The following is a 21,541-nucleotide window of genomic DNA, read 5'->3' as shown; positions in this document are numbered from 1 at the left end:
ATTTATGGTATTATCATTGTCCTCTAGTGGCGCATGGGGTTAATCTCAGCTAAGTATTCCGAGACCTAAATTTGGGACTCAGCTGTAGTAGCGGACTGCATGGCTCGGAATTTCATTCCGGTGATTAGATTATCCGAAAGCGTCTACATACTAATCCAAACAAGAAGAAGGTATACGCATAACTACAAATTATATAATATGAAATTTCTATAATATATATAATTGAACCAATTTTACCTTTTTTCCTATGACTAATCTCACCTGAAATTCTTTATTGCAACGGGAAACTGCACAGCTTGTTGACAAATTGATAAAAATGTCGCAGTTTTAATGCTAAAATATGACACCGTACAATAAAGATATAAATTCAAACGTTAAATGGCATTACATACAGGCTACTTATTATTTGATTTAAGATTGTCATTAAAGCCAAGAAACCGCAGAATTATGTCTTATCGATGACAAAACATATGCATTAAGTCTTTAAGCTCTTACTAGACAAAAACAATTTTTAGGTAACAAAATTATCTGATGAATTTGAAATAATTAATATAAAATTATTAATATTAATATAAAATAATTAATATAATTAATATAATATAAAATAATATAATAAACAGTAATAATTAGTAGAAACTAGGAAATTAGGAAATTAAAAAATATTAAAAATTAAGAAATTAAAAATTAGTCAAAATTAGGAAATTCGGAAATTCAAATTTTTAATGAAAAATATCTCTTTATTGCAGTTATGCAGTTTGGGTAGTAGGAGGCACCAAGTATAAAAAAAAGAAACGTGGGTGAAAACTCAGCAAGAACAGGCAAGTCCTAATGACCCCAAACAGCTTGAGAAAGTCCGGTTGTCCTTCGAAGGTGCAGTTGTAATTGGAAATCAACAGATTGTTAATATTTGAATTCTTACAGACGAAAAGCGTTGTCGAGTTCGAACTAATTAGTTTTGCCTATTTATTTTCATGCTTCAACGTGGCAACACTGACAAAAGTGTAATATTGCCCTAAAAGCTTCATAATTTTGAAACAACCAAAACAAAAGTATTAGAAAATCATCGGTACAAATAGACCTAAAGAAAAAGATCTTTCCTTTAGGTCAGAAGAAAATATCTTTGTTGCCATGATATGTTAAAAGAATAAATTTAACATGTGGAAGTGGTAACGGTTTACTGATATTTTGGCAAGGGGTCTATTCCCCTTACTCTAATGTACGTACAGTGAAAATAAGTTAAGTGCGATACCCAAATAAGGAAAGCATTTAAATTTTATATTTGAGAATTGGACAGTAGCCAAGGCTTTTTCTAGAAGGGCTAATAATTACTATAACCATTTGAGCCCTTAAAAAAAAAAAAAATCCGTTGAGAAAATTTCATGAATAGTTGAAATCAATTGAGGGCAAGACCCTCCAGATGACGCCTCGTGTACGGAGTCCGCTTACCGAGTCACGATTTCTATAAAACTTGGAGACGTTCGTCGTTCAAGTATTCATTCGACTTGCGCTTCTTAATTACAATCTATGCATTGTTTGGAGCATCTTCTACTAATTTTGAGTTTTGTTTGCAACGATTACTGTCTCGAGAGACATTAAGACACAGTTTAAACATACCATGATCTTCGTAAAGTTAATTGCTTGCCAATGTCAAATCAAGTAACTTTTTCTTGACAAGAATGAAATGTGCACAATAGTTACAAGCAGCAGCAACAGTGGTGCGACGTCTTCCCTGCCACAGAACGACAGATCCAGAAACAACCCGTGTGTCCATTTCTGATCAGTAAAGAATATACTAAAATGTGCACATTCATCATGATTGAATACCGTTTTTTGATAATAGTGATACAATAACTTGTATCAACTTGGAGGAATCGTTGGACAGGGGCTTTGTCGCTAGAGATGACGGAGTGAAAAAATCAACTCTCCCAGCTGGTTGTCACAATCGGAGGCAATCATGTCCGTCTTGGACAATCCGTACAAATGAAAACGTACTGTCACGCTCAGTTGAAATAAACTGAATGACTCGCATATTAAATGGAAACAGTAAATGGTGACATCTCGTAAGGGACCAGAGAAAACCTCATCAACGAACTATTCAAGTTGAAAAACAATATATGCATAGGGAAATGTATGAAAAGGCAAATCAGATTAAAGGAGTAGTGAAGTAGGTTTATTTATGTGAGCTTACTTATAGAGTTGGTATCAGACACGAAAAAAAAACCTTCGGAGGGGTACGGTCAGTGGCAGTTCTGGCCTCTCTTGCGCCCGGGGCAAAATCTTGCTTAGTGCCCTCCTCCTATCACAAAAATTTCAGACCAAATTTTAACAAAATTGTCATTTATTAGCGAAATTATTTTCGATTTATTAATTAATTATTAATTTATTTTAAATTTATTATTTAAATATTATTATTCAATTATTTTTAATTTGTATTATTAATTATAAGCATGTATTTACTGCGCCCTTTACTTAATTCTAATAAAAATTAAATTTCAAACATTGCAAAATGATTTTAACTGTTAGATTATCTATTTGAAATTTTGTGCCCAAAATTTCTGCACCCGGGGCGAGTGCCCCCTCTGCCCCCCTAAAACTTCCTCTGGGCACGATAAACGTCAAAAATAGAAAACAAGAATATAAGAAAATTGGAGGAAACTCAGGACAATTTTCCAAAACAGAAAAGTTCAGTAGACACTGGTTTGAAGGTGTCTTTCGGTAGGTACCAGCTTAGGCCAATGTACAAGAAGCGGGTCTATTAAGGAGTAACAACATTTGGTTTAATATTAAAATCTGTTCATATCAAATTGTTAAAATGAACTATATGTTGCCTCGTTTGACTCAGAGAAATGGCTGGTATGGAAGCAAGATATGAGGCTCTAAGGCAAGGTCATACCTCAGTCAATCAATCAATCGACCAATCAATTTTTTTAAATTAAACAAAGAAAAAATTACAGAACCTTAGACCCCCACAAAGGCTCTTTGGAATGTGAGAGTGACAGACTAAACATTACATTAAATAATAGCACTAGTAACAGATGATAGCAAGCTTCCGTTAATTACGTTAAATTACAGCACTAATTAAGCACTAAATCATGCACTAATTACATTAAATAATAACACAAAAAAAGTTGAAAAGGAAAGATAGAGGGGAAAAGAGAAGGTAGGAGAGATGGAAGCTAAAATATTAAGTAGATTAGGAGTCAACCTTAGAAGCTCAAAGCCTGTCCAACTTGTGACACACAGCACGGAGCCCCTTACTGACAGCGTAGCCCTTTTGTATAACATAATCTTAACATTGAGGGCCTGCTTATAAAATTGTCCTTCCGTAATAAAACAAGATTATCCCAAATACAAGGAAGGCAGTGGTTCAATCTCCCTCTCATATATCAGAAGGACCTCCTATGAAAACTTGTCGACGCTTCTGGACTAAAATACATATATTGAGGTTTTTAGTCCCCCTCCCACCAACACACGGAATATCTACTGATCTTTCTCCTAATAGCTGGAGCGCATCTATTGAATGCTATACTGTTCACATTCCTTGATAAACGGTCAAAATCAACCGTTCATTTTACATGGACTGCCTATTCGTTCAGGGACAAATGAAGCTTGCGCTCTCCCCCCCCTAGCATAGTCTAAAGTAATTTACTTAATTAACTCAATTTTGCGTTAATTAATATTGCTCCTAACGCAAGTTTATCGGATCAACCTATTTTGCGCCCCCCCCCCCCCCCCCAAAAAAAAAACCTGGATCCGCCCCTGGCTTGGAGTGACAGCATGGTTTCTGAAATTGTAAGTCCATACAATTAGTTTTTTGGAAGCTCTAAACCGATCGGCTATACGAAAACTTTCACTTGACCTATTTGGCCAAAAATATTGTAAATAGAAGAAATCAACAATTTGCTCTGGCACGATTTTACATCTTTTTTTTATTTGAAAAGGGTACTTCAGCTTGATATTTCCATTCAAATGAGTCCTCATTCGATATTCGACGACACCTGGTTTAATTCAATTCCTCTCAGGAGACCCTTCCCCACCAAAAAAACCGTCTTTCATGGGAAAAATTATAAAACATGAAAGCTCGCATTTTTGCAAATTGTAGCTCGAAACTTCCGCTTTAGTTTTCTCAGACAAGCTGAATTTAACGGTGTAGTTTTGACCTGGATCATGCACCTTTTTGGGGATGTTTCCCCCTTTTTCAAAAACTGTGTAAATCTTCTTATACTAACAACTTTTTATGGGTAAACTTAAAATTAATTATGTATATTTAGATTCGGAATAAAAAGCAGATTACTTCCATGTATATAGTGTAATCAGAATTATATATTTTCTTAGTTTCAGTTTCAATTCGTGAGGGTCAATCTTTGCTTACCGTTACTGTAAACGGGTCTATGTAGGAAGGGAAAACTAAATTTAAAGTAAGTTATCTTTAAATATTTTTGCAGACACAACACTGTTACTCCCAGAGACAACCTGTACGAAGTATGTTTTGCATTCCAAGAGTTTTATCTTTAACTTATTAAAATAAGGCTACTAGCTTTGGTACTTTGTTTAGATAATTCAAAAGACAAGTCGGTAGTAGCACTTGAAGAGACAGAATTATCTCCGAGTCGGCATGATCTTTGATATGGTCAAAACTGTCAAACTACATTACCTCAACGTCAACAAGACCTAGCAGCATGTGCGGTCTGGTATGACAATCGGGAGGTTGTCCGCTTGCCTCAACAATGATCAAATTGACAACATAAGGGAACATGTTTTGTCTCCCAATTTTCTTTGTCGGTAACATAGAGTTTTTTTTATTATTATTCGATATATAATAATAGTGGTGCGCGATTTTTAATATCGATATACCGTGCAGGATATTGAAATCAAATCCGACATTAAATATCAAACAGCAAAACATATCGATTCTGTTTGGTCTTTTTTACAATTAAAATCTTTGAATAACATATTGCAAACAATGCCGATACTAATTTCGATGTTAATGGCGATACACAGCCGATCATACGATTGTTAGACGACTGTTCAGTTTTTCTTTGCAAAGATACTAATCAGGCTTTATAAGAAGGTTCTTTTTTTTCTATTTTTTTGTAGTTATGTAGTTTTGAAAAGGGGGGATACCACCTAAAACAGTGCGATCTTGGTGAAAATTACAACATTAATTCAACATGTCAGAGAATTTAAGCCTCTATTTACAAAGCACGAAATTTCGCTTTTCCTCCCAAAAGTATGGTTATGGATCTGAATTTATTGGATCCTTTTTTATATTTTTTTTGCCAAGGTAATCGTAAAAGGGTCTCAGAATAACAGGGAAGGAATTTAATTGCCTCTTTAGTGTAAGAAAAGTGATTGTGCCACAAAGTGTCGATTTCTTCCATTTTGTGCTACAAAAGGCAATATTTTTACCAAGTTGGGCCAGAATGACCTAATCAGCTATCAGTGTTATGGAGCTACTGATTCATTGACCGAGTTAGAACTATCAAAGAGATATAAATACAACCTGCCAGTTTTAGAGGCCGTACAGGCACGCGAGAGTGCGTTCGTCGTTAAACATATATGCAGAGACCGTGTATGGAGTAATGCCCTAGCAGTAATACAGTAATAACATAGTTAAAGACCTACTATTAGGGGGGGGGGGCGTTCATGGGATCCTTTTACTAAGAAGGTCACTTGGAGCCGCAAACGTGCATTTTAGGCCATCATTTTCAAACATTCTGTGGACGACGTTTCAGGTCAACAAGGATGGGGTGACTTACTAGCAAAGTTCTCTTCATTTGGAGGGCAATATTTGGGCAAAGTATGTAATAAAGATACCAAAGAGTTTATAGCTACCCCTTTATTGAAAAAATAGTATTAGCTCCACTCTTTTTCTCCCCTTTCAATTCTCTCCTTCTATAGTTTCATCTCTCCTTTTATTAAGGGGAGGGTAGTTTCTAACGGAAGAAAATAGCCTAAAAAATGAAACACTCTGGTAAAAGTTTAAATTCAGTGCAAACTGGGAGAGGCTAGAGGGGAGGGGGACAAACAGCCTTGTATTTTGGATAATCTTGAATATGATGCTGAAAACCAACGGGAATTAAATAACAAAAAATTAGTTTTTCACAAGAAAGCGAAGATCATTATTAACTCTCAATACGACAAGAAAATAGGCTATATATATAACCACTGTCTTAACGCTAAATTTTGACTTTTTGATCTGAACACCCGAAGAAGAGGTTCTTTTAGACGAAAAACCGAAATATGTTTAAAAGTTTAGTTTTTTTACCTAAATTTTTTACGGCAATGAAAAGATTCGTTTACTTGTGTTTGATTTAAAAAAACAAACAAAAAAATATCATTTAGGACAATTTCAGGTCGTTCCAAGAGTTAACATCGCTTTATAGGCTACGATTTGAGCCTAATCCCACTGTTTTTAAGGCTTCAGGCACCCCCTCCCCCCAGTCACAGAAGGATTCATAGGTCCCCTCCTCAGTAGCTTATGCAGAATTATGGAAGACTATGCCGAATTCTACGAAACCTCAATGAATGTACTAGGTTGAATGAAGCTTAAAGACTATTATTCATATTAATAATTTATTTTGTGTAGACTTCCTGCAGCTTTAGAAACAAATGCGCAAATAAGCAGCATTATTGCCTCTGAAACCGAGAAGTTGAAAATATGCTTTCCAATAACTATAGATTGATTGCTATCTCGTAATACCAATTTGGTTTTATTTCGGTTATCTGTGGTTTAAAATTTATATTTTGCGCCACAAAACAGCAGAAAAGGACACTTTGCTGTGGCGTGATTTCCTTTGTTAATGGAAAAGACGCTAGAAACTTCAATTTTCCTCCAAATAAATGTTATCCCAATATCCTTTTTCTAAAGTTTCTGATTAATATAAGTCACTTTTTACCTACAGTTCGTTACCATAAACTGATTGAATGTTAAATTAAAGAAAATAAAAATTCAGCCAAAAGTAAGAAGTAATATTATAACTTAAAACTAACAGAAATTATTCTGTTTATGAGAGGGGCTACCCCTTCCTCAAAACCTTACTCTTTATGTTGAACTTTTGTCTAAATTCTTTAAAAACGACTGCTAAAATACTAGAACCGTTGAACTAGAATATGAATTTTTTAAGATATTGTAGTCGGTAACAATTCATTCGGTAGTCCTGGTTGAAAAGCAGGCTAAATCTTAAAAAAAGGCACTGGACTGGAACTTTCGATTTCCTATTGAATGAGTCCTCTCCAAAGTTTATTTTACCACTTTACCATTTTACCTTTGGACTATTGGGAACAAAATAGCTATCTCAAAATTTTGATCGAACGAGTTTGAGGGAAAAATAGTGTGATAGGTGGCTTGGTACCCTCCCGTCAGTTTTGACTCTTACAAAAGGCAAAAAAACTTTCGCAGTCGAATGAGACCCCTAGGAAGTTTAAAGGACCACCCCTTCCATATGAAGTGCCTCTACGAAAAAAAATGAATAAACAAATATTTAATATATTGAATCCTTTTGTCTCTTTACTACTGGCAATGCTACAGGATTGCCTTTGACTTAGACAGGGGAGTAGAACTTTCAATTTCCCTTCTAATAAACATCCGACATGATCCAGTGGGAATATGGGGGAGATTATTCGGGAGAATTTTCTGCGAGGGGGTGTGATTTTCCAGGGGGTATTTTGGCGGTGGGGGTATTTTATGGTAATATTACAGGTTTGTAAGGCTTTTGGGGATATTCCTTATTATCTTTAATTTGTTACAACCTTGTTTCATTTTGTAAGAACCTGATGATAAACTTGATGAAACCTGATGAAAACCGACTCGAGTCGGATTCTCAATAAATCCTGAACATATAAACCTTGTGACAGCATAGTGGATCAGAATTGAGCCGCTCGTCTGAAGGCGCTCAGGTTCGATTCCTACTGTCGCAAGGAAGTTTGCTCATAGTATCACTGTTAAATAATTTTTTATTTTTTATTTTGTAGTGAATATTCTCAAACTTGGAAAGAGCAATTTAAAGCAATAATCATAAGGTACTGCTAGGAACGTACTCATGGAAGAATTGAGCGATCTTCTTTGAAAATTTTGAAATTGCAGCCAAACATTCCCCCCCCATAAGATAAGAAATTATCGAAAACCTCATAAGTAGCCAAAACTGAAAGAAGCAGTCTTGATAACAATGAACATATCAAAAGAATCCATGATAAGCCTTCTCAAAAAAAGAAAGAAAAAATCTGATTTCTCAAGACAGGGACATGAAACCATTTCACTAGAGTTCTCTGATAAGCTGAGTTTTGATGATGCAATTTAATAAAGTTTACTGTCGTTTTTGGGGATGTTTCCCATTTTTTTTTAAATTCAACAAATATTCTCAGGCTCGTAGCTCTTAATGGGTAATTTTAAAGTTAATGAATATAATATATTTGGAATCCCCATGAAAAAAACTAAATTTTGATTGATCATGTACTTGCTATGCTACTTGCTTGATCAAAATCCCTTTTATTTAGTTTCTGATTAACACAAGTCACTTTTACTTATAGTTCGTTACCCCAAACTGTTTGAATATTAAATTTTATTTTATAATTCAATTATAAAATTAAAATTTTTTATTATATATTACATCATATTATATTTTTATGTATATATATATTATATTATATACGTTGTATAATAATATTATATATATATATATATATATATATATATATATATATATATATATATATATATAAAATATATATATATATATATATATATATATATATATATATATATATATATATATATATATATATATATATATATATATATATATATATATATATATATATATATATATATATATATATATATATATATATATATATATATATACATTTATATTATATTGTATTTATTATATTTTATTATATTTATTTTACTATAATAAAATACTTGTTTGATTATAAAATTAAACGAACTACTTGAATTTGAATATCATTTTCATTAGTGCCAAATATCCGTTTTTTTAGTGAAGACGGGGCTCAGCATTTTGGATGCAGTAAGGATAAATATTTATAGATTATGCTAAACCCTTCAAGGTTATTAGGGGATTCATCATCCAAACATAATTTGGAGTATGGCTCCCCAAAAGTTTGGAGCCGACCTTATTTTATAATTATAAGATTGTGACTGCGTTTAGTTTTATAAAAGCTCTTAGACTAAGCCAAATTCTGTCTGATAAGTTGGGAACGATAAATATCAACGTCGGAATATCGATATTTCGATGTCTTCTGATATCTCATACCCGTTAGATCAAATAAAGAGCAAAAGGGGACGTGTTTTGTCTTCTAATTTTCTTTGTCGGTACAATCAGCTTTTTTACTATCCGATATGTGATAGGGCAAATACGAATATGATATTAAATACCTATTTAAAATGACGAGTAAGCTTGGTCTACTAATAATATCAATATTCTGCTTAAATATCATTATGGAAAGGCCGACTTTTAATTGACTCGTAAATCTTACTTTTGGCTTTTAAAACAATTGTACAACGCTTGCGACTTTTAGCGTAGAATATTTTTTACGACTAAGAGGATAATCAAATTACGTTTGAGAATATAGCTGGTTATATTTTAAACTAATAAATTATAGGTACTAAACTATACTTATAAATAATGAGCCGAACTGTTTAAAACTAGCAGAATTTTTACTATTTCACATTGCAAGTAACAGTTTTTTCCCCGAAACACCAGGAACATCATTTGGAAAAAAGTCAAACCCCCCTTCTTTGCTTAAAAATTTTTAAATTAGCCACAAAAAGTTAGAATTCTTCTGAAAGTAGGGTAAATATTTATCCCGTCTTGTCCTCCCCCTAAAATTTGCAGCTTTGTATTCCCCCTCCCCTAAGTAAAACTGAGCTAACGTTTCTGCTTACAACCAATGTGTATTTGGGACTTTCCTACAAGGGCTAAGGATATCCAAGAAGACCAGAGCCACCTCCTAGTTACACAATTAGAAGCGTTTACAAAATTTCTACTATAGTCACTAAATTTTCTGAGTTCTCGGTTTCTTAGAGCATAATCGAGGGGAAAAGAGAGACTACTGTCCTCTGCTTCCCTGTTAAAAGGAATGTGCCTTGATTCTATTGGCTTTTAAAAGATATATCTTCCAAGGAGTCACCCACTTCCACCGCTTGGTGTATATCTCCTGGTATCGCTGGTTATGTGGTTTGTGACAGGGGTAAATGGTGTGACTCTCTGAGTTCAGCCAAAGTCGACCCAGCTCTAAATGGGTATCTGGAGAAATCTGGGGGGAAAAACACGAAAAGCGTCGAATGATCTGCCCCCAACCACGCATTGCACTGCCGGCCGAAGTCTGATTTATACGTCCGATTTGGAGCCAGTAAAAAGAACGTAAAACTGAAAATTTGGACGAAATGAATAAAAAAAAGTAAAGGTAAGGAATTTGGGACTACACCCTTAAAGTCCAAACCAGCGGTGCTGATCTCCGTTTCAAGGCCCTTCAGCTAGATGTGCAATGGGGGTTGAGGGCCAGCCTTCTTTTGCTTTCGCACACCCATCCTGCTTACCGTACCTTCCTTAGATTTCTAATGTGATTCGCTTGCAAAAATACATTACAATTATAAACCAATGGAATCAGACCACGCTTTTTAACAGGAAAGTGTAGGGCATTCATTCCTCTTTTAATCTTTGCATAACATATTAAATAATATATAATTATTGATATAGGCTAATATTAGGCTACAGACATGTAATATTTTCCGTATAATAAATAATAATATAATGTCTTTTTTATAAATATATATATTTATATAGAATTATTATATTATTTATGTAATATTATTTGCATAATACAATATCAGTATTTATTAATATGTTATTACTTTTGATATCATATTATTTAACCCTAATATACTGTTTAATTAGGAAACAATTCAAAGAAGCGTGGCTAGTTTTAATTACACTCAACAGAAGAGCCTAATAGCTTTAGGCCAAAAATGAAAATTGAATCCGCAGGAATCAACATGTTCTTTGCCTTTGGTTATTCGCCAATTAAAATCTTTCTGAACATACTTTTCTTAGTTGATGGCTAATAGGTGATTTTACAGTTTAATAACTTATCTTCGGGCACGTAAGTTGCCAACCTAAATTAGGGTTTTTATAGTTAAATATATGTGGATATCTTCAAAGATATGGCAACAATTTCTTAATCGTTTTTTATGTGGTTTCATAGGAATATTTTAAAATGTCCCGGGAAAGAAGAAGATATAAAAGGATCCATTTATTTAACTTTATTGTAGCTATAGAGGCACTAATTCACGAAAATGCAATAGAAGAGGAAGCTTTCCTAAAATGAAGATCAAGGCCGTATCCAGGGCGGGTTAGGGGGTTTGAACCCCCCACTCCAAAATTTTTGTCCGACTCGTCAAAACGTAACAAAAATTATATAAACACATTTTTGATGAGTTTTTTAAGATTTTTTTGTAACCCCCCTCCTAAAAACAGCTGGAAACGACCCTGATGAAAATATGGTACTTGTGTTTTATACCAAACACACTCAAGAAGTGAAGTTAGGCTAATCATACTGGAATATACCAGAACATGATAAAAATATAATACTTTAGTTTATATAGCCTAAATGTAATTTGGGCTGTATATTTTTACATTAAGGCGGGGGGGGGGGGTAAAGTAACTCAGCAGATTGACAAAGATCATTCTTTGGGCCAACAATCTAGGGCCAAACGAAAACTAAGTCACCCTCAAAATGGGTGGGAGGAGGTCAATAGCCAAAAAACCTTAAATATATTTTTGAGCAAAGGCGTCAACTCACGGAAATTTAGAGAGGAGGGCAAACATAACTTATAATTTCTAGGGAGGTAACTTTGTCATTTTTCAATGAAAATACCAAAAAAAATTATTTATCAAAGTCTAGGAGGGATGGCCAAAAATCTAGGAATGCCACTTACCCCTTCTTAGAATGCCTTCAATTGACCCCAGTGAAGTATTTCTTTGAGTTTATCTGTTCTCATGTATATACTAATATAGGTAGAGTTAAATTCCGCCGTTTGAATTGCCTCTGCCGAATATTCCTCAGTTTTTTCACAGGGGCGGAGAAAATAAGAATTCATGTGAACCACCTGATTGCCCACTCTCTTTGGCCTAGTGTCCATCTTATAGTGCCACTTTGGCACAACTTTGCCACTCGTCTCCTCCCTGTGCCAAGGGGTGTACACATTTTTGGAAAGTGGCAGTGCCTCGTTAACACACTAGGCTGGAATGTTGTTTCCGGGAGATAAAGTGTAGTACTAAAGTCCATTTGATATTGGTGCTTTGTTTTTATTACGAACATTACTGCGAAGTCTTTACACCCAAATAGGAGGTAAAAAGGGAATGTCAACATTAATGCATAACATCGATATTAAAAAGAATTAAAAAATTAATTCATTTTGTTTGCGAAAAAATATTTCATTTCAAATTAAAAACATAGTTAAATGGTAGAAAGGATTTTTTTTTTTTTAATTGACTGTATCCTATTATATATTAGTTTTAAGTATTACGCTTGCTTATTCGGAATTCAGATAGACCATTCAACTTCAGGAGGAAAAACCAGTTATATGAATACTTAATAGGGTACTTATGCATTAGAACGAAACCAGCGCCATACACTAAAGAAGTCAAGTTTGGTTAATGCTAATGAAATAAAATAAAATAGGATTAATATATAATAGTTTAGAAACAAATTTGGGCCATATATTTGCACATTCGGGTGGGGGTATGGGGAAAGCATAGCATATATTAAATACGTAACCTAACCTAACCTAGGTACCTTCTTCCCCCCCTAAACCCCAAAAAACAACAGTTTAAATATTGTAAACGCAATGAGAAATCGCGCTTTGCAATTAACTAAGATAGCAAATTCGCGTTTGACGGGTTTCCATGTCTGGTTTCCTTGTACAGTCTACAGCGCTGGTTTAGTTACAGTGCATAAGTACCCTTCATAGTATAAACTATAAACTTCATGAAGTTTCAATACTTCACGAAGTTTAAATACTACAAACTTCCTGAAGTGTAGCAAGCTAAATTCTGTAACTGCAATCCCGAGTTTTGTACAGCTTTCCATATATTTTGGTATGCTCTGTATTATTCGCATTTTTTTACTTTGTGTCCCCCTCTCCTCTCTTCTCGAAATTAATTCCTGTTTACGCAGTGAACAAATTTCTGGTTTCTCAGGGCTTACCGCTGTGATACATTTTTATAGTGGGACTATTAGTTTATATAATGGTACTATTTTATTCGGCAACGGAAAGCTGCCCCTTATTCCTCTCGCAGCGACCATTTCCAATACCCAAATACAAACTGTGAGGAAACTACCTTCCCAAGCTTCTGTTTTTCTTCCAGTTTCACAATATTCTTCTTCTATCCTATAAATTTCCTGATGGCTAATGCTTGTGTATCAAATAAGGATGCTATTTAACAAAAACTTCTTGGCCCCCGTGGCAGGGGGCCAAGAAGTGTTCAATGATCGGAAGTGGTAATAGTTCTTATTAGAACGACAACTTTTCCGAGGCATCCCTTAAATTTTTTGAAACAGGAGGGAGGAGCTCATCTAGCGGTGTCAATTCACGAAAATTGGAGAGGAGGGGGTAAAATATGTTTTCCAAATCTAGGAGTTTTTTTCACATTTTGAATGTAATTACCAAAAAAGGCATTTTTCAATGAAAATCCCGAAAAAAGACATGTTTCAACGAAAATACCAAAGATAGGTATTTTTCAAAAGCTGGGAGCGAAAATATCTTTTACTCCCTCCCCCTAATTGAGGCTACGTAGTTCATCCTACAGAATTGTCTTCAAATGACTACCCTTATACTAAGGAGCAGAAAAACAGCAAGGGTATTCAGTGCCCCGGGACAATGTCGGTTTTTGAACCCCCGACAGAGATGCACCTCAGAAGATCAAAGTATTGACGAAAAAAGATCTCAGTTTGGAGCCCCTTCTGACGCTACACACGGTGACAGCCGTCCCCCTAGCTACGCCACTGGTAAGAATAAATAAAACCCAGGTACACCCTTCTTCCTCTTGCTACAATCATTTCCCATACCCATACAATTTTTTATTTTTCTTCTAGTTTCTCCAGTTTTTCAAATTATTAGTTCAAACAAAATATTTGAGGGAAAAAAAACCAGTTTTCACAGGTTTTCATGATTTCAGTGAATTAATGGACAATTCTATATGAGTATGATGGCAATTCGAGTTTTTATTCGTTGATTTAATCTAATGCATGTACTAGCCGACAAAGCCACTTGAGAATTCAAAAACCCGTCACAATCTTGATGACACGTTCTTATGCTGTTGCTACCCACCAATCAGGATCCTGGATTTAGAGTAAGTGACTTAACTATTGGTTACGGTGACAGTGACACATAGATTGTCGCAATATCCATCAGAATACTCATGCCCTGCCTAGAATTCTTGCTTAATCTTCAATATTTCGAAATGAATGATTTAATGATAAAGAATTTGGCAACTACAAGTTTGATCATTACAATTGTAAATTCATTCCATGGAACGTTAAAAAGTTTGAACTTCAACGAAAAAACGAAAAACATCAACGAAAAACATGAATAGAAAATAAGTTGGGTTGGGGAGGATGGTCTACAGAAGCAACAGCTTCAAGCAAAAATTTTCAGGTTTTGCAGTTATGCGAAAGTACAATGAAAAAGTACGTTAAGGGTCTGTATGTGAAATGGGGAATGCGCCGGGAAACACGATAATATTCTTATTACTAGACATTCATAAAAAAATAAAAAAAAATTGGTAATTTGAATAAAAAGTGCCCCGAAAATCGGGGAATTTAGGATTTCAAGGTATCCCTTACCCCTGTGTACATCCCTAATTAGCCATAGCTACCAGTTCAACTGTATTTTTTGCAGACTAAATATGCATCACAATATGAAGTAAATTTAGCAGTAGAAAAAAAAATCCCGAACATTTTCCGTCGATCATCCAAATTTTGAATGTTTCCTAAATGCTAGTAGCATAAAACAGCACTTCCCAAGCTGTACAAAGTGGCTCCATTTTGGGTACGGGCAGGGGGAGTATTTTCCCCTCTAGATTTTATAGCACCCCCCTAGATTCAGAAAAAACTCCTTTCCTTGCTGTTTTCATTGAAAAACAACCCTTTTTGTTACTTTCATTGAATAAATCAAAATCCGAAATTACCCCCCTCGTAGATTAAAAAAAACACTGCCTTTCTCTCGATATTTATGTAAATCCGAGTCATTGGCTATAGAGTCATCTATCCTCTATAGATGTTTTACTAGTTCTGTTAATTAATAACGATGCTTGTGGGAGAAAGTACAATTGCTTTTTCAGAGTAATGGGTGTTTGTCGTGAAAATACTTAGCAAAAATTGGTCCATACGCACTCACGACTTGAATAATCGACTCAATACTGGTTATTTTGTCTGAATTAGGGGCTAAAAATCGGTCCACTATCCCCTCGTGAAACTTCGACCTGTTAACACGTGACCTATGGAGGTCAATATGTATGGAGGTAAGTAAGACTTTGTTTGCCGTCCTTTAGTGAATGTACAGAAAAGTATTTTTGAAAAAGTGGATTGGGAAATTCCCCTACCCCTTCCTTGAATTCGGCAGTTCGCACTTTATTTACCACAGCAAGAAATATGGCGGAAAACTCACCAAGGGCGTAACTCCAGCATTTTTTTTCTTTTTTTGGGGGGGGGGGCAAGAGGGGTCCATATCCGGATAGTGAAGGGGTATGGGCTATATAATATGTTTTTTCTCCAAATTGTTGGGGGGGTAGCAACTGACCCCCTTGCCCCTCCAAAACGACGCCCCTGCAACTCAACCCCACAAGTCTTTCCTTAAAAAAAACTGATAGAAAAAAAAAGTTTGCAGACTAAAATACTCTCTAGTTTATACTGCGTTTTCGTTTATAAATAAAACAAAATTAAAATATATAGAAAAATATACTAAATAAAGCATGGAAACCCTTAATGAAAAATCTTAACTGTCGTAGGCTATTTGTATTTTCAAATCATTTATAAAGAAAAACAAAGTTATTAATTCGGCAATATAATTATGGTAAATGTAAAACATAAATTGCGACACAACAGGTATTCAGGTGTTGATTTTATCCTTATGAAAGAAATGAGAGAAATGGCTCACCATGTTCTGCCCAGGTGTGTCCACATCCTTCGCACACACGTTGTTCCGACTGTCGTGGCTTGAATCCCCCACAGCTGCATTTATTTGTACCACATAATATTGCCTGACATATAAGGATGTGTTAATAATATACAAAAAAAGCATGTAATTGCACTTCCCATAAAAAAAGTAATAAATGTGTTGCCAATAGAAACAAGTCATATCATGGAATTTTTAGTACTTTTTAAAACAAAGGAGAGATGGATATTAAGCTAAGGAAAAGAGAAACTAAAAGAGAGAATCAATAAGGTTTGTGCCAAGTGACTAGATAGGGGTGAACTCCCAGCAAGAGTTCTGTCATATAAATGTGCTGCTAATAAAAACCTGGAAAGCCAGGAATTTTTAGTTCTCTCTAAAACAAAGGAGAGATGGATCTTAAGCTACGGAAAAAAGAAACTAAAAGAGAGAATGAATAAGGGTTATACCAAGTAACTTGATAGGGGCATGGGTGCCCATAAGCTGAATTCCAGGGGGGGCAAACCTCGTCTAATTGGCACTTTTAATGCTATATAATAGAAATCTCAGAACAAAAATATAAAAATAAGGCAGCATAATTCAGCAAGGGGGGGGGGAGCCCCCCCCATATGGGCGTCCATGGATAGGGATGAAATCCCAGCAAGAGTTCTGTCACAAAATATACATGCTGCTAATAGAAACATGTCATATCAGGAATTTTTAGTTCTCTTTAAAACAAAGGAGAGATAGATATTAAATAAAAGAAAAGAGAAACTAAAAGAGAGAATGAATAAGGTTTATACCGTCACTTGATAGGGGTGAACTCTCAGCAAGAGTTCTGTCGCTAAATATACGTGTTGCTAATAGAAACATGTCATATCAGGAATTTTTAGTTCTCTTTAAAACAAAGGAGAAAAGAAGTTCTCTACGGAAAAAATAAACTAAAAGAGAGAATGAATAAGGGTTATACCAAGTGACTTGATATGGGTGAACTCCCAGCAAGAGTTCTTTCACAAAATATACGTGTTGCTAATAGAAACATGTCATATCAGGAATTTTTAGTTCTCTTTAAAACAAAGGAGAGCAAAATCAAGGGGTAAGGAAAAGAGAGACTGAAAGAGAGAATGAATAAGATTTATACCAAGTGATTTGATAGAGATGAACACCCAGCAAGAGTTTTGTCACAAAATCAAGACTAATGCCAAAATATTTACACTTGAACACTGCTAAAAGCCAAACATTTTAGGAGGTTTAAAATTCATCAGATATGTACCAAAGGGATTTTGACCTAAGAAAAACGGACAAGAAATATTGCTTTCACTGGTCTTGACCCCTTTCTAAGAATTTTTTTTTCATTTTGGCCACTCTGCACGCAAAAAATAATTAATGAGGTCTCTCAGCTTTTTATTAATTTGGATGCCAATATTATTTATTTACCGATTTAAATCGTCAAAATACTTGTTGATTTAATTGTTTTATCCCGTCTTTCAGCTTAAAAAAGTTTTCCTTTGGTTGTTCATGCCCCGTGCGTTAATGTTTTTATTTCTCTAACATTGAAATACTTTCTCACAGAAAATATTGTTGATGGATTTCTAAACAACCCGTTAATCATCTTCTTTTGTGACTATATTGTAATTTTTTAACCCTGGGAGCATTTTCGACTTTTATATTGATTAAAAGGAAGCATTTGTCCATCTCTTTAATTACCCCTTCTCATCACAATTTATCACGATCGCAAAAGTACTCAGGAAGACATGTTGTTCAATGAACTGTATTTCCTCGATTCATCTAAGGAAATTCCCGTGATTGCCTTTTTCTTATCGCTTCATCACTTCGTAAAGACTTCATCGAGCGCATAAAGGCGTAGGACATCCGTTCATCTAAGTGATAATATTGTCCTAAGATCATCAACGCTTAAGAAAAATTCATCAAAGGTCCCCGTCACAAGCACTTGGACGCTCCCAGGATCCAGATCGTGGTTTGACAATGGATTGAGAATCACATCCCATTACTGCTGGACTCTGGCTAATCTAGATATGACAATGGAGCCTCTAAGTGTAGTAACTGGCTATGGCAATTAATGGGAGAGAGAATATGGGTACGAAATGTCATGACACTGTTTTCCTATTCCTTGATCAATAACAGACAATGGACCTAATCCATTGGGATTCCAAAGTTTATTAAGACTCCCCTAGATTTTGAAAGCAACATTGCAGTATCTCAATTATACATGTCATTGACTAAAGACTGTTATTACAAATGCTGAAAAGACTGAATTACACTTGCTTGTGATCTTTTGGTGTTTATTCCCTAACAAAAATGGTCAACATAAGCGAGACCTGCAGAAGCTAATCTCATCCAGTTCCTTTTATATTTGTTAAATCTTCCCATTAAAGCCCTTAATTAGTTGGGAACTTATTTTCAAGGACATTCCTGCTCAACATGTGAATTGATTTAAAGAATGGTAAAACAAATTTTTGAGTCATCGACCATTCAACTATTTTTTTTACACAAGCCAATTTGACTTAGTACACACTAAAATAAAATAAAAAAAAAACACTATATTTGAGCACAAAAGTAAACATACCAAATCCTAAACACTGTTTTATGGGATATTTCCAAAAACGTGGATTAACGCAAAAAAAAACTTTGTTCATTTTTAAGGATATCCCCACGCAAAATGTGAATTTGTATCAAAAGTGGGAAAAAGTGTTTGAGCCACCGACCATTGATGTTTTTTCTTTTTAGTTATAGAAGCCAATTTGACTTCGCAAATACTAAAATAAAAAAAGGAACATACTGTAGATTCGAGTATAAAAGCTAACATAATGCAAGTCCTAGACACATTTGCAAGGATATCCCCTAAAGTGTGGATTAACGTAAAACTTTATATATTTTCAAGGATATCCTAACACAACATGTGAATCCATATCAAAAGTGTATACAAATTTTTTGACCCACAAACCAATTACTTTTTTTTACATAAGCCAGTTTTACTTTGCAAATACTAAAATAAAAAAAAACACATTCTATAGTCAAGCATACAAGCAAACATAACAAAAGTCCTAGACGCATTCGTAAGAATATTCCCAAAAATATGGATTGACGTAAAAAAAAATTATTCATTTTTAAGGATATCTCCACACAGGCACGTACGCAGTATTTTTTTCGGGGGGGGGGGGGTCCTTCAAATCCTTTATTCTGTGAGAAGTGACAGAAAATTATGGGAAAATAAAAAGCATAGCATATATCAAATACGTAACCTAACCTAGGGACATCCCCCCTCCACCCTTAAACCCAAAAAAACAACAGTTTAAACATTGTAAACGTAATGAGAAACCACGCTTTGCAATCAATTAAGATAGCAAATACCCATTTGACGGGTTTCCATGTCTGGTTTCCTTGTATAGTATATAGCGCTGTGTTAAATATAATACACGAGTACAAAACAATATCCCAAAACAGTCGAATCACATGAAAATACAGAAAATTATTGAAATAATTGTAATAATGCTAAGATTCTGACGGAGGAGGCAGGGGCGGATCCAGGATTTTTTTTTTGGGGGGGGGCGTAAAATAGCTTGATCCGATAAAAAAATTAGGGGGGGCGCAAAATAGGTTGATCCGGTAAACTTGCGAGAGGAGCAAGTTTAATTAACGCAAACTTGAGTTAATTAAGTAAATCACACTACTTTAAACTACGCTAGGGGGCGGGGAGCTCCCCCATAGATCCACGACTGGGAGGAGGGGAAAAAGACTCTTAGGGTACAAATCTGCTGAAAATCCCCTACACAACATTGAAGTACTATTACAACTTACTACTAACAACATATCACGGATCAAGTCACCTGAGGCTAACACAGCTGAACACGCCCCTCCCCCTCCCAGTCTGTCTAAGTCCCCCCCCCCCCCAGTGAATTCTTTTGGATCTGTTTGAGCAAAAAAAAAATGCGGAAAGTATCCATATAATGGACATTACCCCATAACCATCTTTTTAGTGGACATAACCCACTAAAAAAATTCTAGCCCCCTTAATTTGTGGTTTAGCTGTTACCTGCTGGCTCAATTGCCATTAAATGATCAGATTATGCATCCTATATAACTAGTCTCTCTTCGTAACTCTGTCAGTTACTGTTTTAATGTAAACTAATTAAAAAAAAGTTAAAAATGCTTTTCAGTTCATACCAGGCGTCTTTCTTGCTCCCAATTTCCTAGTCAACAGAATGATGTGAGACCATGGCCCTTCTAATCTACTGTAAACAAAAGGAGAAGAAAAGCAATTGCAGGAATTTATCATTTTTTGACAACTAACTTGCAAAAGGAAATCAAGAAGCTGACGTTCTCTGAGTAAGCGACCCGTTCCGAATTTTATTGCTGACACTCACGAACGTTTATTTATAACCTGTTTAGCATATTTTATATTAAATTCGGACTATTTATGTCTACATTCCAACTGCTTATTAGGCTTTTTTACTGACATCTTTATCTGTTCAACTGTCACCACGTTTGCACTTTTACAAAATTTAAATTTAAAAAGAAAGCTTGTTCCCGTTCTCTGTACCCCATTCATTCCAATATACATGAGAATAACTTCCCCCAGAGAGGCATGGTTTATAAGCTAATTTTCGTTGCCCAAGTGGCAAAGTGTTTCCTAAAGCCGAACCCTTAATATTGAGGCTCTCGAACTTTACACGGCCTCCGGGAGGATTTCGAAAAGGGATTGCCAAGTTTCCAGTGCTGTTTAATTTGCATTTCTTAAACCATGTGTCGTAGCGACAAAAAAGATACGCTCCAGCTTCAATCATAATTGAAAAGCAGCGGAAATTAGCATTTCATGAAAAGAAGATCCATAGGGAGTTTCCACAATTCCAAGGCTTGGAATTTATTATAGATTCTAAAGTTTTTTCTTGTCGAAATAAAGAAACATATACGTCCTAAAATAAATTACGGCCGAGTGAAAATATGACACCAAACAAAAAGGGAGATATACATCAAAGTTAAAGTGTATGTCTTAACTTTTTAGTTTTTATATCTAATATACAAGGCTAAAAATACATTAAGAACAGAAAAAGACAGTTGTGTGAAACAATTTTTCTATATCTAGAAATCCTAAAGTAAAATTTCCAGGCGTACGATCTTGTTAAGATATTCTTGTATTTTCTTCTTTTCTTCAATCGTCTAGTCATTTACTCATTTTCTTCTCTCAATGTTATCACATCCATAGATTTCTTCTTTTTGGGGGGGATTGGGCGGTGATGGACGTAAACTAGCCAAAACAGTAAACAACTGAACAATTCTAAATAGAGAGGATTAAGAAAGAGTCACGGAACTGTGTGATGTCAAGGGGCCTCAACTGGAGGGTCCCAT

The 21,541-nt window shown here is 34.9% G+C and overlaps 1 protein-coding gene across 4 annotated transcripts in view; it reads right to left on the bottom strand.

The window, feature by feature from the left end:
• Nucleotides 1-21,541, bottom strand: part of LOC148940163 (zinc finger protein basonuclin-2-like) — a 128,899-nt gene that overhangs the window by 61,658 nt on the left and 45,700 nt on the right. For all 4 annotated transcript variants that reach the window (XM_089106187.1, XM_089106189.1, XM_089106188.1 and 1 more), the window contains one exon: nt 16,181-16,283. In XM_089106187.1, the coding sequence (XP_088962313.1) occupies nt 16,181-16,283 (103 nt within the window). The remainder of the gene's footprint in view (nt 1-16,180; nt 16,284-21,541) is intronic.

This window comes from Artemia sp. Qi Xiang Cuo, chromosome 20, assembly GCF_049724085.1.
Source record: "Artemia sp. Qi Xiang Cuo chromosome 20, ASM4972408v1, whole genome shotgun sequence".
NCBI lineage: Eukaryota > Metazoa > Arthropoda > Branchiopoda > Anostraca > Artemiidae > Artemia > Artemia sp. Qi Xiang Cuo.
This window is presented reverse-complemented; position numbering and strand designations above follow the sequence as displayed.